General features: G+C 43.6%; 4 protein-coding genes across 11 annotated transcripts in view; 2 read left to right on the forward strand and 2 right to left on the reverse strand.

Annotated features, from left to right (window-relative positions):
• The window catches only part of LOC6039898, a 153265-nt gene extending 148040 nt beyond the window's left edge, over positions 1 to 5225 (reverse strand). For 5 of the 7 annotated variants that reach the window (XM_038258038.1, XM_038258030.1, XM_038258024.1 and 2 more), the window contains exon 1: positions 4185 to 5224. The gene's annotated coding sequence lies outside the window, so the exon portion shown is untranslated. Of the gene's footprint in view, positions 1 to 4184 lie in introns of all 7 variants that reach the window. The other 2 variants (XM_038258012.1, XM_038258043.1) reach the window with 2 other exon arrangements.
• A 2384-nt stretch (positions 5226 to 7609) lies between these two features.
• LOC6039904 (putative defense protein 3) lies at positions 7610 to 9220 on the forward strand. Its single transcript, XM_001849350.2, has 2 exons — positions 7610 to 8303; positions 9105 to 9220. The coding sequence occupies exons 1-2, from the start codon at positions 7888 to 7890 to the stop codon at positions 9181 to 9183; spliced, it is 495 nt and encodes a 164-aa protein (XP_001849402.1). The 5' UTR covers positions 7610 to 7887; the 3' UTR covers positions 9184 to 9220.
• A 1046-nt stretch (positions 9221 to 10266) lies between these two features.
• Positions 10267 to 11881, forward strand: LOC6039905 (probable phosphoserine aminotransferase). Its single transcript, XM_001849351.2, has 4 exons — positions 10267 to 10739; positions 10796 to 11168; positions 11227 to 11396; positions 11453 to 11881. The coding sequence occupies exons 1-4, from the start codon at positions 10564 to 10566 to the stop codon at positions 11820 to 11822; spliced, it is 1089 nt and encodes a 362-aa protein (XP_001849403.1). The 5' UTR covers positions 10267 to 10563; the 3' UTR covers positions 11823 to 11881.
• Positions 11833 to 12867, reverse strand: LOC6039906 (guanosine-3',5'-bis(diphosphate) 3'-pyrophosphohydrolase MESH1). 2 transcript variants are annotated; one of them, XM_001849352.2, is made up of 3 exons: positions 12733 to 12867; positions 12352 to 12535; positions 11833 to 12296 (listed from the first exon to the last, which is right to left on the reverse strand). In XM_001849352.2, the coding sequence occupies exons 2-3, from the start codon at positions 12476 to 12478 to the stop codon at positions 11872 to 11874; spliced, it is 552 nt and encodes a 183-aa protein (XP_001849404.2). In that variant the 5' UTR covers positions 12479 to 12535; positions 12733 to 12867; the 3' UTR covers positions 11833 to 11871. The 2 variants fall into 2 exon arrangements, with proteins under 2 accessions (XP_001849404.2, XP_038104267.1); XM_038248339.1 differs by having other exon boundaries at positions 12675 to 12744.
• Positions 12868 to 13682: the final 815 nt, after the last annotated feature.

The raw sequence follows: 13682 nt of genomic DNA on the forward strand, positions 1-13682 counted from the left end.
TTTTTGACGGGTTATTTTTTCTTAATGAGCTTGAGGGCATAATTCTATCGGCCATCCCGAAAACGATACGTACCTCGATACATACCATTTATTCTTACGACCCGAGGTCATGAATTAGCTGTGAATTTAACAGAGTTCTGGCTTAAAACCAGTACATTGTAGACGAAAAAGGCCTTTTTTGAGTAAAAACAGTTTTGTTTTTCGAAAGACTTTATTAGAAAAGATTACATGCCCGAAATGGAATTGGTAGATCAAACAAGCTCCAGGGTACCGAATGGTAACGAATCGCCCTCTCCAACGGCGCAACTCCAAGCATCCGTCCATCTCGGATTGCAAAACCGCCGCCGTCTGTCGCCTCCCCATATGAGGACCGTAGAGGACGATAAATACTGGCCTGCAGCGCCATGAAAAGACCCCTCTTAGCAGCACCGGATCAGCAGATGTTGGGGATTCCAATGCAACACGTTGTGAAGACGCCTGTTCACTACGTAGCCTGCAACACCCGCTGGTTGTCCACCACTCGTCCGGCAAAAAAGAAAAGCTCCACCGTAAGCCAAGTTGCCGGCGCAACATCCCAGCACCAAAGACCACGACTCCACAACCGGAACAATCACCGAGCCGATCCGAAACACTTTCTTTGGGCTGGACAAGCCATTCGTTTTTGAACTACCAAAAGTAAATAAATAAACAGCCTGCCATAGCAACGGATATCCTCGTCATCACTGTGAAGAAAAATCACTGTGATGAAAAAATACTGTGATGAAAATAATTGCGCAAGACTCTAGTAAAGTGCAAAATGCGCAATACTAATCCAAGAAACTGAAAGTTGCAAAGAATGTGTCAGATAAAGGCATTGAATTTCTATTGAACCTTCATTCACCCCCAGGGGGGAATTCCTCATTGGTTGAGAAACACTGCTGTAGAGCGAACAATTTATTTATTTTTGTAAAACTTTGTAGTAGGTGCTTGAATACAAAACTCTTCAGATTATTTTAGAAATATGTTTCAAACACATCCTAGGATTATTTTAGAAATATGTCGCACACACCGCACATCCTAGTAAAGTCAGCTCATTATTGTATTACTTTGCCTTATTTTCATTTTGAATTCGATCTGAAATCAGTTTGCGTCCATAACCAGGGGGCTCTGGAATTATGAGCTTTTGGTGTGGGGAATTGTGGTATAAAAAAATATTTGAAGAAACATGCTCGAATCAAAACTGTGGAAATCATCGCGATAAAAATTGAGTTCTAGAACAATCTTTTGTAGTAAGTTATAGTACTTGAAAACAAAATTCTCCAGTTTTTACAGAAATATGTATCTAATACTCGATGAAACATTTTGCAACTAGAAACTGTGGGGTCGTTTCGATGAAAGGCGGATTCTGGTACAATAATGGTATTTTACTGTATTTTACGTATTTTTGTAATATTTTTAGTACTTTAAAACAAAACGCTTCAAATTGCTTTTGAAATATGTTTCCAACACTCGATGAAACATTTTGCAACCCAAAACTGTGGGGTTCATGTCGATAAATTTCGAGTTCAAGATAAATTTTTGATGTTTAACTGGTTTTACGTATTTTTGTTATATTTTGTTGTACTTGATTACAACACTCTTATGATTATTTTAGGAATATGTATCTAACACTTGAGGAAACATTTTGCAACTAGAAATTGTGGGGGTAGTCACGATAGCAGTTGAATTCTTGAACAATTTTGGAATTTTACTGTATTTTACGCAGTTGAATTCTTGAACAATTTTGGAATTTTACTGTATTTTACGTATTTTGTAATATTTTGTAGTATTTGAATATAAAACTCTTCAGATTGCTTTTGGCATATGTTTCAACACTTGATGAAACAATGTTCAACCAAAAACTTTGGGGTCATTGCTATAAAATTCAGATTCTCGAACAATGTACGTTTTTTACTGTATTTACGTATTTTTGTAAAATTTTGTAGTACTTGAGTACAAAACTCTTCAGATTATTTAAGAAATATGTATCTAATACTTGATGAAACATTTTGCAACTAGAAACTGTGAGGGTAATCACGATAACAGTTGAATTCTAGATCAATGTTTGAATTTTGCTGTATTTTACGAATTTTTGTAATATTTTGTAGTGTTTGAATACAAAACTCTTCAAATTGCTTTTGAAATATGTTTCCAACGCTTGATGAAACATTATGCAACTAAAAACATCGGGGTCATTGCTATAAAATCAAGTTCTCGAACAATGTACGATTTTTGAAGAATTTACATATTTTGTAATAATTTATAGTACTGGAATACAAAAATCTTCACAATGTTCTTGAAATAATAATTGAAGATTTTACATCAGAAGTAATATAGAATCAACGGCATAATTATTGGTATCACGTTCATGCGACGCAAAAGTATGCCTATCGCCTTGCTGTCAGCACGGTGCACACGGCGAGAGAGAATAGAGAGAGAAAGCAACGCACGGGGAGAGCGAAATCTAGTAAGCGTAAAACGACAAAAATCGGAGCTCGGTCTTTCTCTTAGCCCTTAACACTATTAATTATGTCCAATAAATTTTCTTCGAATCAAGGAACATAAGCTGATTTTTTTTGCAAATCGTCTATTGATTGTATTTTTTATTTGAAAGAAACTTTTTCCATCGAATCTAACATTTTTTTCAAAAAATCATAATTTACCCGAGTACAAAATGTCTTGCACTATACCTCTAATGTTGGCATTTAAAGCTTACTAAAAAAACTAAAAGGGGGTTAAGTCTACCAAAATCTAGTTTTAGTGATAAACGTGAATTAAAAATTAATGTTTTTTCTCTGTTTGCCCTCTCTCAAGATACGGTTTCGAATATTTTCATAGCACTTTTGTGCTTGTTTGGAGAACCAATAATGCAAAATGGCTTATTTGGACATAAACAAACGATGCACGAAGTTTTATCAAAACAAAAAAAACATACACACAATTTTTAAATCGCACTTTTCATCGAAAGTCAAAAGATTTGAACAGCTTTAAGATTAAGATTATTTTGGTATCGTAATATAAATTTGACTATTTCACATTTTCAATGATGCGAGAAAACTTTGGTGAAAATGTTTGAACTCTCTAATAAAATATTATGGAAATATTTTAAATCAATACGTAACAAATTCACTATTTGGATTGCTCCTGTGACAGAAGCCGATTCAACTGTCAAAAATCAAACACAAAATTTCGGGAAAATTATAGATCAGTGAATATTGTTCAAAAAGATGAAAAACCTGCTAAATTTTTCGATTTTCAAAGATTTCAAAGACGATATATCATGTATTTGACAACTTAAAAGCAAATAAAACAATGATAAAAAAAAAAGAATTACAACAAGAATTTTTCAAACTGATTTAAATTTAATTTTATTTATACAGGGAGATTGTTCCAATAGGCTAAACCAATAATACTTCAAATTCAATCAGCTTGACATCAGAACATTCATAATTAAATTTAAACCTATTCAAATCACCAAAACTAAACTTTTAAATCCATCCAAAGCCCCGTAAAAATCGGAAATTCATAGCAATTTCATCCGCTACCGTGACCGCGTCCAACCCTATTGCGCGCCCAAATTAGAGGCTCCGGTTAAGGTTATAATTTTAAATCGGTATACCTAATATGCATAAAATCGATCGCATCCAGCCGGGAGGAGGCCGGCTTTCCCAAAACGGAAGAGCCCGTCCGCCCAGCCCGTAACACGCCAATCGATTCTCGAAAGCCCACCCCGTAACCAACGCGGCTCCTCTTCTGCATGGCGCCGCCACCGTGTGTCATTATCGCAATCAGAAAAAGCTCCAAAAGCTCGATATGCGGTCATTCATCGCGCACTCGAGTTTCGCTGCACCTCTTTTTTTATGTATTTGTGCGATTGTTTGCTGGTATTAGAGATGGGATGTGTGTTCAAAGGATAACAAAGAAATGTCAACAGAAATGAGCGAGCGAGCCTGAGGCCAAACAAACCGCACGACACATTTTGCCTAATGTTAGGCGGAAAGGGTGGGGAACGGTGCCACCTATTAGCGGTCGTTGGTCACGATATTTACTCCGTGACGGGTTTGATGTGTTACACACGCACCCTTTGGTTTAGTGTTGAAACAAAGAAAACGCCTCGTTGACCCCCATTTCCCGTTTTTCACGGGTTTTCCCGTTGCAGTGCTTACCTTTAACCGAGGTTTATTCTAGGGATCTCAATGAACGTTTCCAATGCATTGTCGTCCATCCAGGGGCAATCCTTGGCCTTAGGCTTGTGTACCAAATGGGTACTAAAACCACCGAAAATTTCTTTCCACGGCCGTCGGCACTGGTGACCCTCTTCTGCTCCTTGGGTTGGCCACTATTTTGCCTCACGACTCACGGCTTTCTCTATCGATTTCGGAAGATTCTTCCTTACGACGGGGGTCTGCGAAACGGCAACTAAACGGGGCCAGCACACACATACACTGCCGCTGCGACGTGGAATCGACCACACGGGGCCAGGACGAAAACAAAGGAGGAAAAAAGCCCAACGTAACGACTTTTTCTTCTTCCGCACCCGACTCTAACGATCAAACTTGCTTCTCCCTAGTCCCGAATGATGGTGGTATTTTCGCTGAAAAATCCAAAACGCATTTTTCTTCGTGCCTCCACTTGTGCTCCAATTACACGGAAAGAAAACTGAATCTGCTGCAATTCGGCACCAAAGGAAGAAAATAAAAATCCACGATGACAAACACAACAAACAGGGCGCAATATATATCGGGGTTGAACGTGAGTGTGTAGACTGGGTGACGACGGGGCTGTGTGCGTGTGTGTATGTGCTCCAAAACAAACCCAAAAAAGCCGCAACTTCCGTCTGGTGATGTACTCTCGGAGGATGAGGTCGCACACTCACACACTTGTCCGCGACCGCGAAGACGACGGCGTGACGGGGACACTTCCGGTTATCGCGGGGTTCCTGACGTTCCAGGAGGACGCGCAGTATACCTTCAGGGGAAGGTTGCCCCTTTTGCTATGCAACACACACTGACTGAACTGACTGGACTCTTGGAGCGCGCGCGAGGGAGCCTGCAGGGAGCGAACCGCCCGCGTGTCTGCAATAACCGAAATAATAAATAGAACTGACACAACACACTGGTTCCGTGGCGTGCCGTAGTGGCCACAGAGTGTCTGTCGTTGCGGAACGCGCGCTCTGGGTCTTCTAGTGTGAAGTGGCGAGCGCCCGAAAATACTGCAGCGGCGACCCGACCGTCGTCCGTTGTCGGGTGGGTTGCCTACGCGCAGGCGTTTGGGCTCGCTCCCGCGGACAGGTCGGTACGAGAGGATTCGGATCTATGGCATGCAATCGGCGGCGCCAAGCTCTTTCGTTTGTAAGTGTTTCGTCGGAAAGGGGGGGAAACGCAGAGAAGCGGGACAACTTTTGTCTGTCATTTCACCTGATGATGGCTAGTAGTTGAACCTGAAGCAAAATCGACTATTTTTTTCATCCATAAAACATTGAAAACACTTTTAAACAATTTTAAATAGATTACATAAACGCTTTCTTTAAAAAAAACACCAAAAAAAATTTTTATCCAGCATAAATGTGTGATTGTCTTCTGAAAAGTTGTTGTTTTATAAAACTTAAAATCAAATTGTTTTTTTTTTTTTTAATTTATATTTATTCAAATTTCTTTTCCATGTACATTCATTCAGTTAAAATATTATTGAGTGTCCAATCACAAACGATGACTTTTCACCTCAATTTTAAATACTAGCAACTTTCATTTATTCATGAAATATTGTAGCTTTCGCTATTCAGTAAATCAAATTGTTGTTTTCACTTTGGCACCACTGTCCCAACCAGCATGCATGCACCTCATGCATCCACCCCAAACCAACTGCGAGTCTGCATTCAGGCGTATTAGGGGAACTATACCTTTTCTCAGCCTATTTCTATTATCGGCCTATCAGCACTTTGATCATGAATTACAGCTTTCATCAGGGATGGAATAATCGCAAAAAAATCAATTTCGCTTGCAAACTTTCTTCACCCGCGAAAGAGAGAGGAGGCAAATCACGCGAAAGAAAATCGCTACCGAATTTCTCCAAGAAAATCAATCTGCTGATGATTTTTGGTGAATTTCCTTGTCAGCACCACTTAAAAGTATTTATTTCACTTTGTTTACACACACATTGCCCATCACCAAAATGTGACAGGTCATTTTTCGACGTGTGACGTTACACTTGCAAGTGTAGTAGTGATAAAGATGATCCGCCGAATAATCAAGATGATGATTTTTTTAGATTTATTCTACCGATCTTTCGTGCGCGAGAGAGGAGAGCCAAGCTCCCTTCGGATTTTTTCTCTTGATGAACGTCTAATGATTTTCTTTTGATGATGATTATTCCATCGCTGGCTTTCATAAAGTGTTTTTGACTGTTCCAAAGCAATAAATAGCTCAAACAAAAGTGAGCAAGCAACTCTCCATTGTTGATACATCTAAAAATGTTGATTTTATGGCAGAAAACGGCAAAAGTGATGAGAATTGGTCGAACGGCTTAGAGTGATTAAAATGGGCATATTTCCCCTACTATGCTCGCAATGCTCTGCGACTCTCTCGCTCTTTGCTACGCTCTCGCTCCCTGCTTCTTTTTGTCGGCATTCGTTCTTTTTCGGAATTCGTCGGTAGCTTACATTCATAAAAGCACCCCCTCGAACTGCATACGTGCGAATCCACGCTCAGGGGGGGATGACCACCCCCCCCCCCCCCTGGAAGAGATAGGTTTCCCTCACCTTCTCTCTCACTCTCGTTTCATATGAGCTTTCTTCTTGCCAACCACGAGGCGCGCGCTCAGAACATGAATGTAAAATTCTGAACCGGCCGTAATGACCAGTCCGACGACGACGACGACTCCGTTCCTCACTCCTCGCGAAATTACATCCCCCTCCGTCCAAAGAGGGGAGAAAGCACCGCATGAAACCAGGAAAAAAAAGCTACGAAGAAGCGACAGAATGCGATTGTTCAAGTACTTTGGCTTTATCTGGTCGAAGGAGAGAATTATTGCTTGCTATCGGAGGCTCGTTTTTAGCTTTTGTAGGGCTCGTAGAATGTGCCTGATAATTACTGGGATTTATAACTGCATTGGGACGTGCAGGAGTTTGCTGTAAAGGGTTGGCGCGCTTCCCGAACACGGTCGGCAACATTGAGGTACCTTTGATGTGTTATTGGATGAACTCGAAAAAGGTAAGTAAAAAATTTTATATTAAGTGTCAATCTGTCAAACTGTCAACATGTCAATCTGTCAAGTGTCAATCTGTCAAACCTTCTGTCAAATAATTAACAATATTATGAATGTTTTGAGTAAATATATGTACGACGTCGATGATTAGTGGAATGTTCTGGAGAAATCTTATCCAAACACCAAACAAGTGACACACGAGGTCAATGCATCAGGAACAAAGACCGCTGCCAAAGCAGGAACATTCCACTAACCTAATATTAGTCCCATAAATCACTCCTTGAAATGCAAAACTGGACACCGCTTTTTACCCGACTGCTGCACTTAACCTCTACTCACAAAAACCAGTTCATAAGCCCCTCGCCGGTCAGTTTCGTGGAGGCGCCTTTCATTCATGCCGTGTTTCGCGCCAAACCCCACACGATTAAGTCGAAACCTTTTTAACCTGCTCCCCTCCCCACCTTGCTGCTGGTAACCTCCGGTGGTACCACAGAGCACAGAACTTCGGCTGCTGTCAATCTTGCGGGCCCCCCTCTACCCGCCAAAAGCGGCGTGTGTACAAATATAAAGCCCACCTGGTCCGCCGGTTTTGGCCGTTTAGTCTACGCGCGTCCAAACCGTTCAGTTCTCTCTTGGTGCAGTGTTCTCAAAGAGAAGGAATTAGCAATGAACGCATTCCTGGTGTTAGGTTCAGTGGTGGTGCTGGCCACGGTGGCCAGTGGTTTCCCGGACGGAGCCCCTGCCGACACCTGCGTCAAGTCACGCTTCAACCAGCCGAACCATGGCGCTGCCAGGTCGCAGGAACTTGCCACGAGCCCGTTCCGGATAACGGCCAGTGGTAACTCCTTCGGACCGGGAAGTCAGATCCAGGTGGACGTCAGTGGCAACGATGTGTTCCGTGGGTTCTTCCTGCAGGCTCGGGACGCCCAAACCAACGAGTGGATCGGAGAGTGGGTCGAGTCGCCAAACACCAAGGGCATTCCCGAGTGTTCGTCGATAACCCACGCCGACAACAAGGACAAGGAACGGGCCACCTTCATCTGGAACGCACCCAAGGACCGCCAGGGACAAGTCTACTTCACGTAAGTGTACCGACCTTTCACTTTTGACCCGGTCTTGTCAACACGAGCTCTAGGTGTCGCTAACATGTAATTTACTCCGCGTTGAACTCTTGCGCTAGAAATCCAACCCTTATCAACGCCACATGTGGAAAGCGCGCGTTTCTAGAATAGTTTTGCCCCCCTCAGTCTAGCGGGTCCACTACACCTACGGTACAAACCGGTCCCAAGCACCCTAGTCCAAGTGCACTCTGGTGACTGTGCCGCGCGGTGTCCTCGAGCGGACGGAGACATAAACAACAAGAAACGAGAGAGGATTATCCATGCCTTTGGGGCGTCTAGCACGCACGCCTTCACGCCACTTAGTCATCACACTCCGTTTCGACACTAGCAGCAACCGGCGAAGTCGCAAAACAGGCTCAAATCTTAAAGCTGAATTGACCCAAGTCCAAACTTTAATTGAAATAAGACCACGATTGTCAACACAAAAGTCAGGCTTTCAGAACATCAATCGTATTAAACCTCGTCATCATGTTCAAAACTGAGGTGAATACGCCACATTGTCGTTTAGTCGTGACCTATCTACTACAAAAGTTCACACGCAAAAACTTGTAAACAAACAAGTTTTTTTTTGCGATGGGAACTAAATTAATGAAGCCAGCTTCTACAGCATCCACAGCGAGGCTGCCAAGGTCGCCCCTCAATCAGCTGAGATGACACGCTTGTTAGGGGCTTCGCCGTTGCCCAGCGGGGATGTCCTTGCTAATGTTCGAGATCTTCTGAAGTTATAACACTAACCATTTACCCTTTCTATTTTTTTTTCAGCGGAACCATCGTCAAGAGTTATAGCACCTTCTGGGCTAATCTGAATGCCGTCGTACCCGGAGTTGCTCATCTAGGGTAATTTGTAAATATTGTAAATACATTTTTGTTAAAATCGATTGCTTGTTATTATTTTGAGAATCTCACTCCAAGAAACTATGCCAAATATCTGACTAAACACTTGAACTAATAATTCCACTCGAAAATATCATCACTCCCTACTATCATCGTAATCTCCACAAATGCAATAACAAACCCCAAGAAGTTGATGATCCTTGACAAACACCCCCCGTGGAGGGATTTCACGTAATCAGAATACGAGCACAACTCGTCAGTAGTCACTAGCTGCACTATCAGGGTAGAGCAGAGCGACGGAACTCGTTTTGACAAGCTTGAATGGATGTGAAGCTCTATCAAGAATTGCTGGCGCCAACATCCACCGACTCTACCCTCAACGGTTGTTTGTCTAGAATGCGATTACCAGTAAAACTAGTTCCATCACACTGCACTACTGCAAGACAGAACCCCGACGGTTGATAAGTATTGACTGCATGCAGGCATAGAGGTCAATGACGTCACCGACTCGGACGATTCCTGATTGAACCAGTCGTCGTCACTTGTGTAGGGTCATTAAAACTAGATTAGATAAAATGCAAAACACAATTGCTTCTATCAGTGTCTCAGACGGAAGACAGTACAGAAAAGAAATGCGAAAACAGTTGTGAGAAAGCTTGACCAAAGACAATTGGAGAACCTAAGATCGTTCTATTACGGACGTCAATATTAGTATACTCATACAGTTCCATACGTGTTTGTGGTACAGGTACACTCAACCCCCGGTGGTTGATCACTTTTTCGTTTGACACTTTTTCAGTTTGTTGGTTAAAGTCAAACTAAAAAGTGACGAACTGTCACTTTTTATACGGCGCTCACGCAAGCTATCAAAACAAAAGTTTGATAGTGTGTGTGAACTCCGTGTAAAAGGGGTGTCAAACTAAAAAGTGACACCGTTTGTTTGACAACAGTTGGAGACAAACCATCGGGGTTGGAGTGTAAGTACAAGTGAATCAAGGGTTTAAAAAATTATACGTAATACTCACTGTAAGTACCACTGTCCACCAGTCAAAATGGTTTAACTTTACAGACTGTTTTCTGTAAATTGAATCATCCAATTGTCTTTGCCACTTTCGAGTCACATCCCACATTGAATACACCCAAAGCAGTCGGGACTAGTTCTAGCACACACCACCACAAGTACCCGCCCGATCAGCGCAAACCGGGACTTGACGACGAGTGCACTTTTCGAAGCTCCCGTGCCATTCGCAAGTGCATCTTCGTCCAAGTCGGTCACATCGGCAACCACGACCAGTTCCCGATCAGTTAGCAACAAGTTAAACAGACTGTTGCAAGCGCAAATTCCAATCACTTAAGCTTAAGTGGGACGACTCGACGGACAGTGAAAATGGTGATCAATTTTGGAGCTGGCCCTGCCAAATTACCTCGGGAGGTTCTGCTCGAGGTCCAGAAGGAGCTCGTTGAGTACGGATCGAGCGGAATGAGCGTTATGGAAATGTCCCATCGAGGGGCGACGTACGTGAAACTGCACAACGAAACGATCGAGCTGGCGAGGGAACTTCTGTAGGTGTGCTAGGGGTAGATTCATGAACGTTAAACTTACTGTAGTTTACTCTTAGGAAGGTTCCCGACAACTACAAAGTGCTGTTGATGCAAGGCGGTGGTACGGGACTGTTTGCCGCAGTCGCCATGAACTTGATTGGGCGTACGGGTTCGGCAGACTACCTGGTGACCGGTTCATGGTCCTCGAAGGCCGCCAAGGAAGCAGCGAAATACGGCAAGGTGAACCAGGTGGTACCGAAGGCCGCCAAATGCACGTGCGTTCCCGATCCGAAGACCTGGAAGCTGGACCCGAACGCGTCCTACCTGTACTACTGCGACAACGAAACCATCGAAGGTGTCGAGTTTGACTTTGTGCCGGAGACCAACGGTGTTCCGTTGGTGGTGGACATGTCTTCGAACATGATGTCGCGACCCGTTGATATCAAGAAGGTAAAGTACACGTTTATCTACAACTGTTCATCCAACTAATCCTGTTGTTGATTCGCAGTTCGGAGTGATATTTGCTTGTGCCCAGAAGAACATTGGTCCATCGGGTATCACGCTGGTAATCGTTCGGGAAGACTTGATCGGCCATCAGATGCCGATCACTCCTACGATTCTGGATTTTTCGATCGTCGCCAAGGACAATTCCATCAACAACACCCCACCAACTCTCATGTAAGACCACGCGAACAAATCAACCAAGCAATCCTCACTAATTGTAATCTTTCCAGTATCTACATCATGGGTCGCGTCTTCGCGTGGATCAAGCGCCAAGGTGGACTGGACAAACTGTACCAGGCATCCCTCACCAAATCCGCCCTGATCTACGACGTAATCGCCGCTTCAAAGGACTTCTACTACTGCCCAGTGGAGAGCAAAGTGCGCAGCCGAATGAACGTGCCGTTCCGTGTGGGAGGCGCCGAGGGCAACGAGACGCTCGAGAAAGAGTTCCTGAAGGGCGCTGAAGCGCTAGGGATGCAACAGCTCAAGGGTCATCGACTGGTCGGCGGTATTCGAGCCTCCCTGTACAACGCCGTTACCATCGAGGAAGCCGAAGCTCTGCGGAAGTACATGGTGGAGTTTCGCGCCAAAAATGCCTAAACGAACTGAATAGCTGATAGGATTCAAATTTATTTCCAAAATAAATACTCTAAGCTACATTCCCTTGTCGAAAAATCTCGTCCAGAACGTCCTCCAACGCACGGTTTGTCCCCTTGAGATTGTCACAGACCTTTTTGGCCCACGCAAAGTACTCCCGGCAACGTTCCTCGGTCCATCCTTCCGGCTTACAACGCTGCAAATCCCGCAAGTTGTAGATCTTATCGGCCAGCTTAACTAGCTTCGCTTGCGGGCTTACCACGGCAGCATGCTCGATCTGGAGCCGTTTCCGTTCCGCTTTGGCCAGCGATTTATCATCGGTAACCTCCGCGACAATTTGTCGCACTCGCAGTCCAAAATTCTGCTCGATTTCCTCAAACGAAGTGTCCGTATCTTCAACGGTATCGTGCAGAATCGCTGCCTGAATGACCTCAAAGTCGGTCACACCACCTTCGGCGGTCAAAATGTGAGCGACCCCTAAAAGTAGACAAATTTACAAAAAACGTGTTCTTCTTGGTTTTACGGAACATACCGATCGGGTGGTTGATGTACGGCGTCTTGTCCGAATCTAGTCGGCGCTGGTTGCGATGCTTGACAGCTGCAAAGTTCACACAGTTGGTGTAAATCTGCAGAACGGTGGGGACATCTTGCGAGGACATTTTTCGTTATTTTGATCGTTGCACAAGTGATAATGAAGGTTGCAGAAGAAACTAAGACTAAAAAAGTGGTGAGTGCAAAAACAATCTCTTCTCTTAAAAAAAAAATATCACAAAAAGGAATTCTTCAGCCCACAGCGATGCCGTGTCTGCGTTACGATATCAACTTTCATCGAACAGATGCTCTTATGAAGATTACCGTTTTCTGATATCTTGTTTTAATAACTCGCAATTTTAAAACAGAAAGCTCCACTTACTTGTTTAAGCACTGTTGTTAAAACTAGAGCTTGCGTTTTGAGAATAGAAGTTAAAAATAAACTTAACAAAACTCAAAACAAACTACTGCCGGTCGACCAAATATGACAACTGGTTACAATCTGTGACGGTCGTAACGTCAGAGCTTGGTTACACCTGTTACAACCGTTAACAAGGTTTGAGTCTTGGCTAAATGCTGCAAATCGCATCCTCGGATGCAACTGCACTTGGTCTTATCAGGGCCGTTGCATCTCACCTAGCCACACCCAACGTTTACAGAAAACCCCGGTGTAACACTCCGAACGAAGATCGCTTCAATGTGTAACGACCACCGGCTCGCGGACCCTAACCTTGCACAATAAATTAATCGCATTGCATCAGTAGTGGTAGCAGGTTGAATCACGCTGCTGGAGACTGCTCATATATACCCTTGCAGAAGGTCAACCCGGTCGAACGGGGGCCGTTCCGTCTCGGCTGTGACGTGATGCAAGCTTCCGTCAGGCTTATGATCCGTGGGTTTAGATAGTAGGCTGTACTCAAGACGGGAGAGAATTTTTTAGGGTTCTCTTTAAGACTTTTAAGGGAAGAGAGTTTCTGCGGACTTATCTTTCGAATAATGAGGAAGTCATGCATCTGCATACAGCAAGCTGTATCGATTTGTGAACTTCGATAAAATGATTTCATTGAACTCCATAACTGTATAAGTTGAAGTTTGGTATGAATTTGTTACCATTCGTGACTACTTAAAGCAAGAAAGTTCCTTCACACCCTACTAGGACATCATTCCCTCTACTTTTTATAAAATAGACCTGACGCGTAGCCCCCTAATGGTGATAACACTCCAACCCCAACTCTCTCTCCACAGTCGTATTGCCTCAGGCTGATACGCTCTCGCAGATATTGCTGCTCCCCGTACACACATCTCCACAGAGGCAGGAGCCAAGTTCTGTGT

Source organism: Culex quinquefasciatus, chromosome 1, assembly GCF_015732765.1.
Source record: "Culex quinquefasciatus strain JHB chromosome 1, VPISU_Cqui_1.0_pri_paternal, whole genome shotgun sequence".
Taxonomy (NCBI): Eukaryota; Metazoa; Arthropoda; class Insecta; order Diptera; family Culicidae; genus Culex; species Culex quinquefasciatus.

Bases quoted from the DNA above. Each gene is read 5' to 3' on its own strand.
- LOC6039904 (XM_001849350.2), top strand. From the start codon at position 7,888: ATGAACGCATTCCTGGTGTTAGGTTCAGTGGTGGTGCTGGCCACGGTG. The intron at 8,304-9,104 runs GTAAGTGTACCG...TTTTTTTTTCAG, and splicing joins CAGGGACAAGTCTACTTCAC to CGGAACCATCGTCAAGAGTT.
- LOC6039905 (XM_001849351.2), top strand. From the start codon at position 10,564: ATGGTGATCAATTTTGGAGCTGGCCCTGCCAAATTACCTCGGGAGGTT. The intron at 10,740-10,795 runs GTAGGTGTGCTA...GTTTACTCTTAG, and splicing joins GAGCTGGCGAGGGAACTTCT to GAAGGTTCCCGACAACTACA. The intron at 11,169-11,226 runs GTAAAGTACACG...GTTGATTCGCAG, and splicing joins GACCCGTTGATATCAAGAAG to TTCGGAGTGATATTTGCTTG.
- LOC6039906 (XM_001849352.2), bottom strand. From the start codon at position 12,478: ATGTCCTCGCAAGATGTCCCCACCGTTCTGCAGATTTACACCAACTGT. The intron at 12,297-12,351 runs GTATGTTCCGTA...GTCTACTTTTAG, and splicing joins GTACATCAACCACCCGATCG to GGGTCGCTCACATTTTGACC.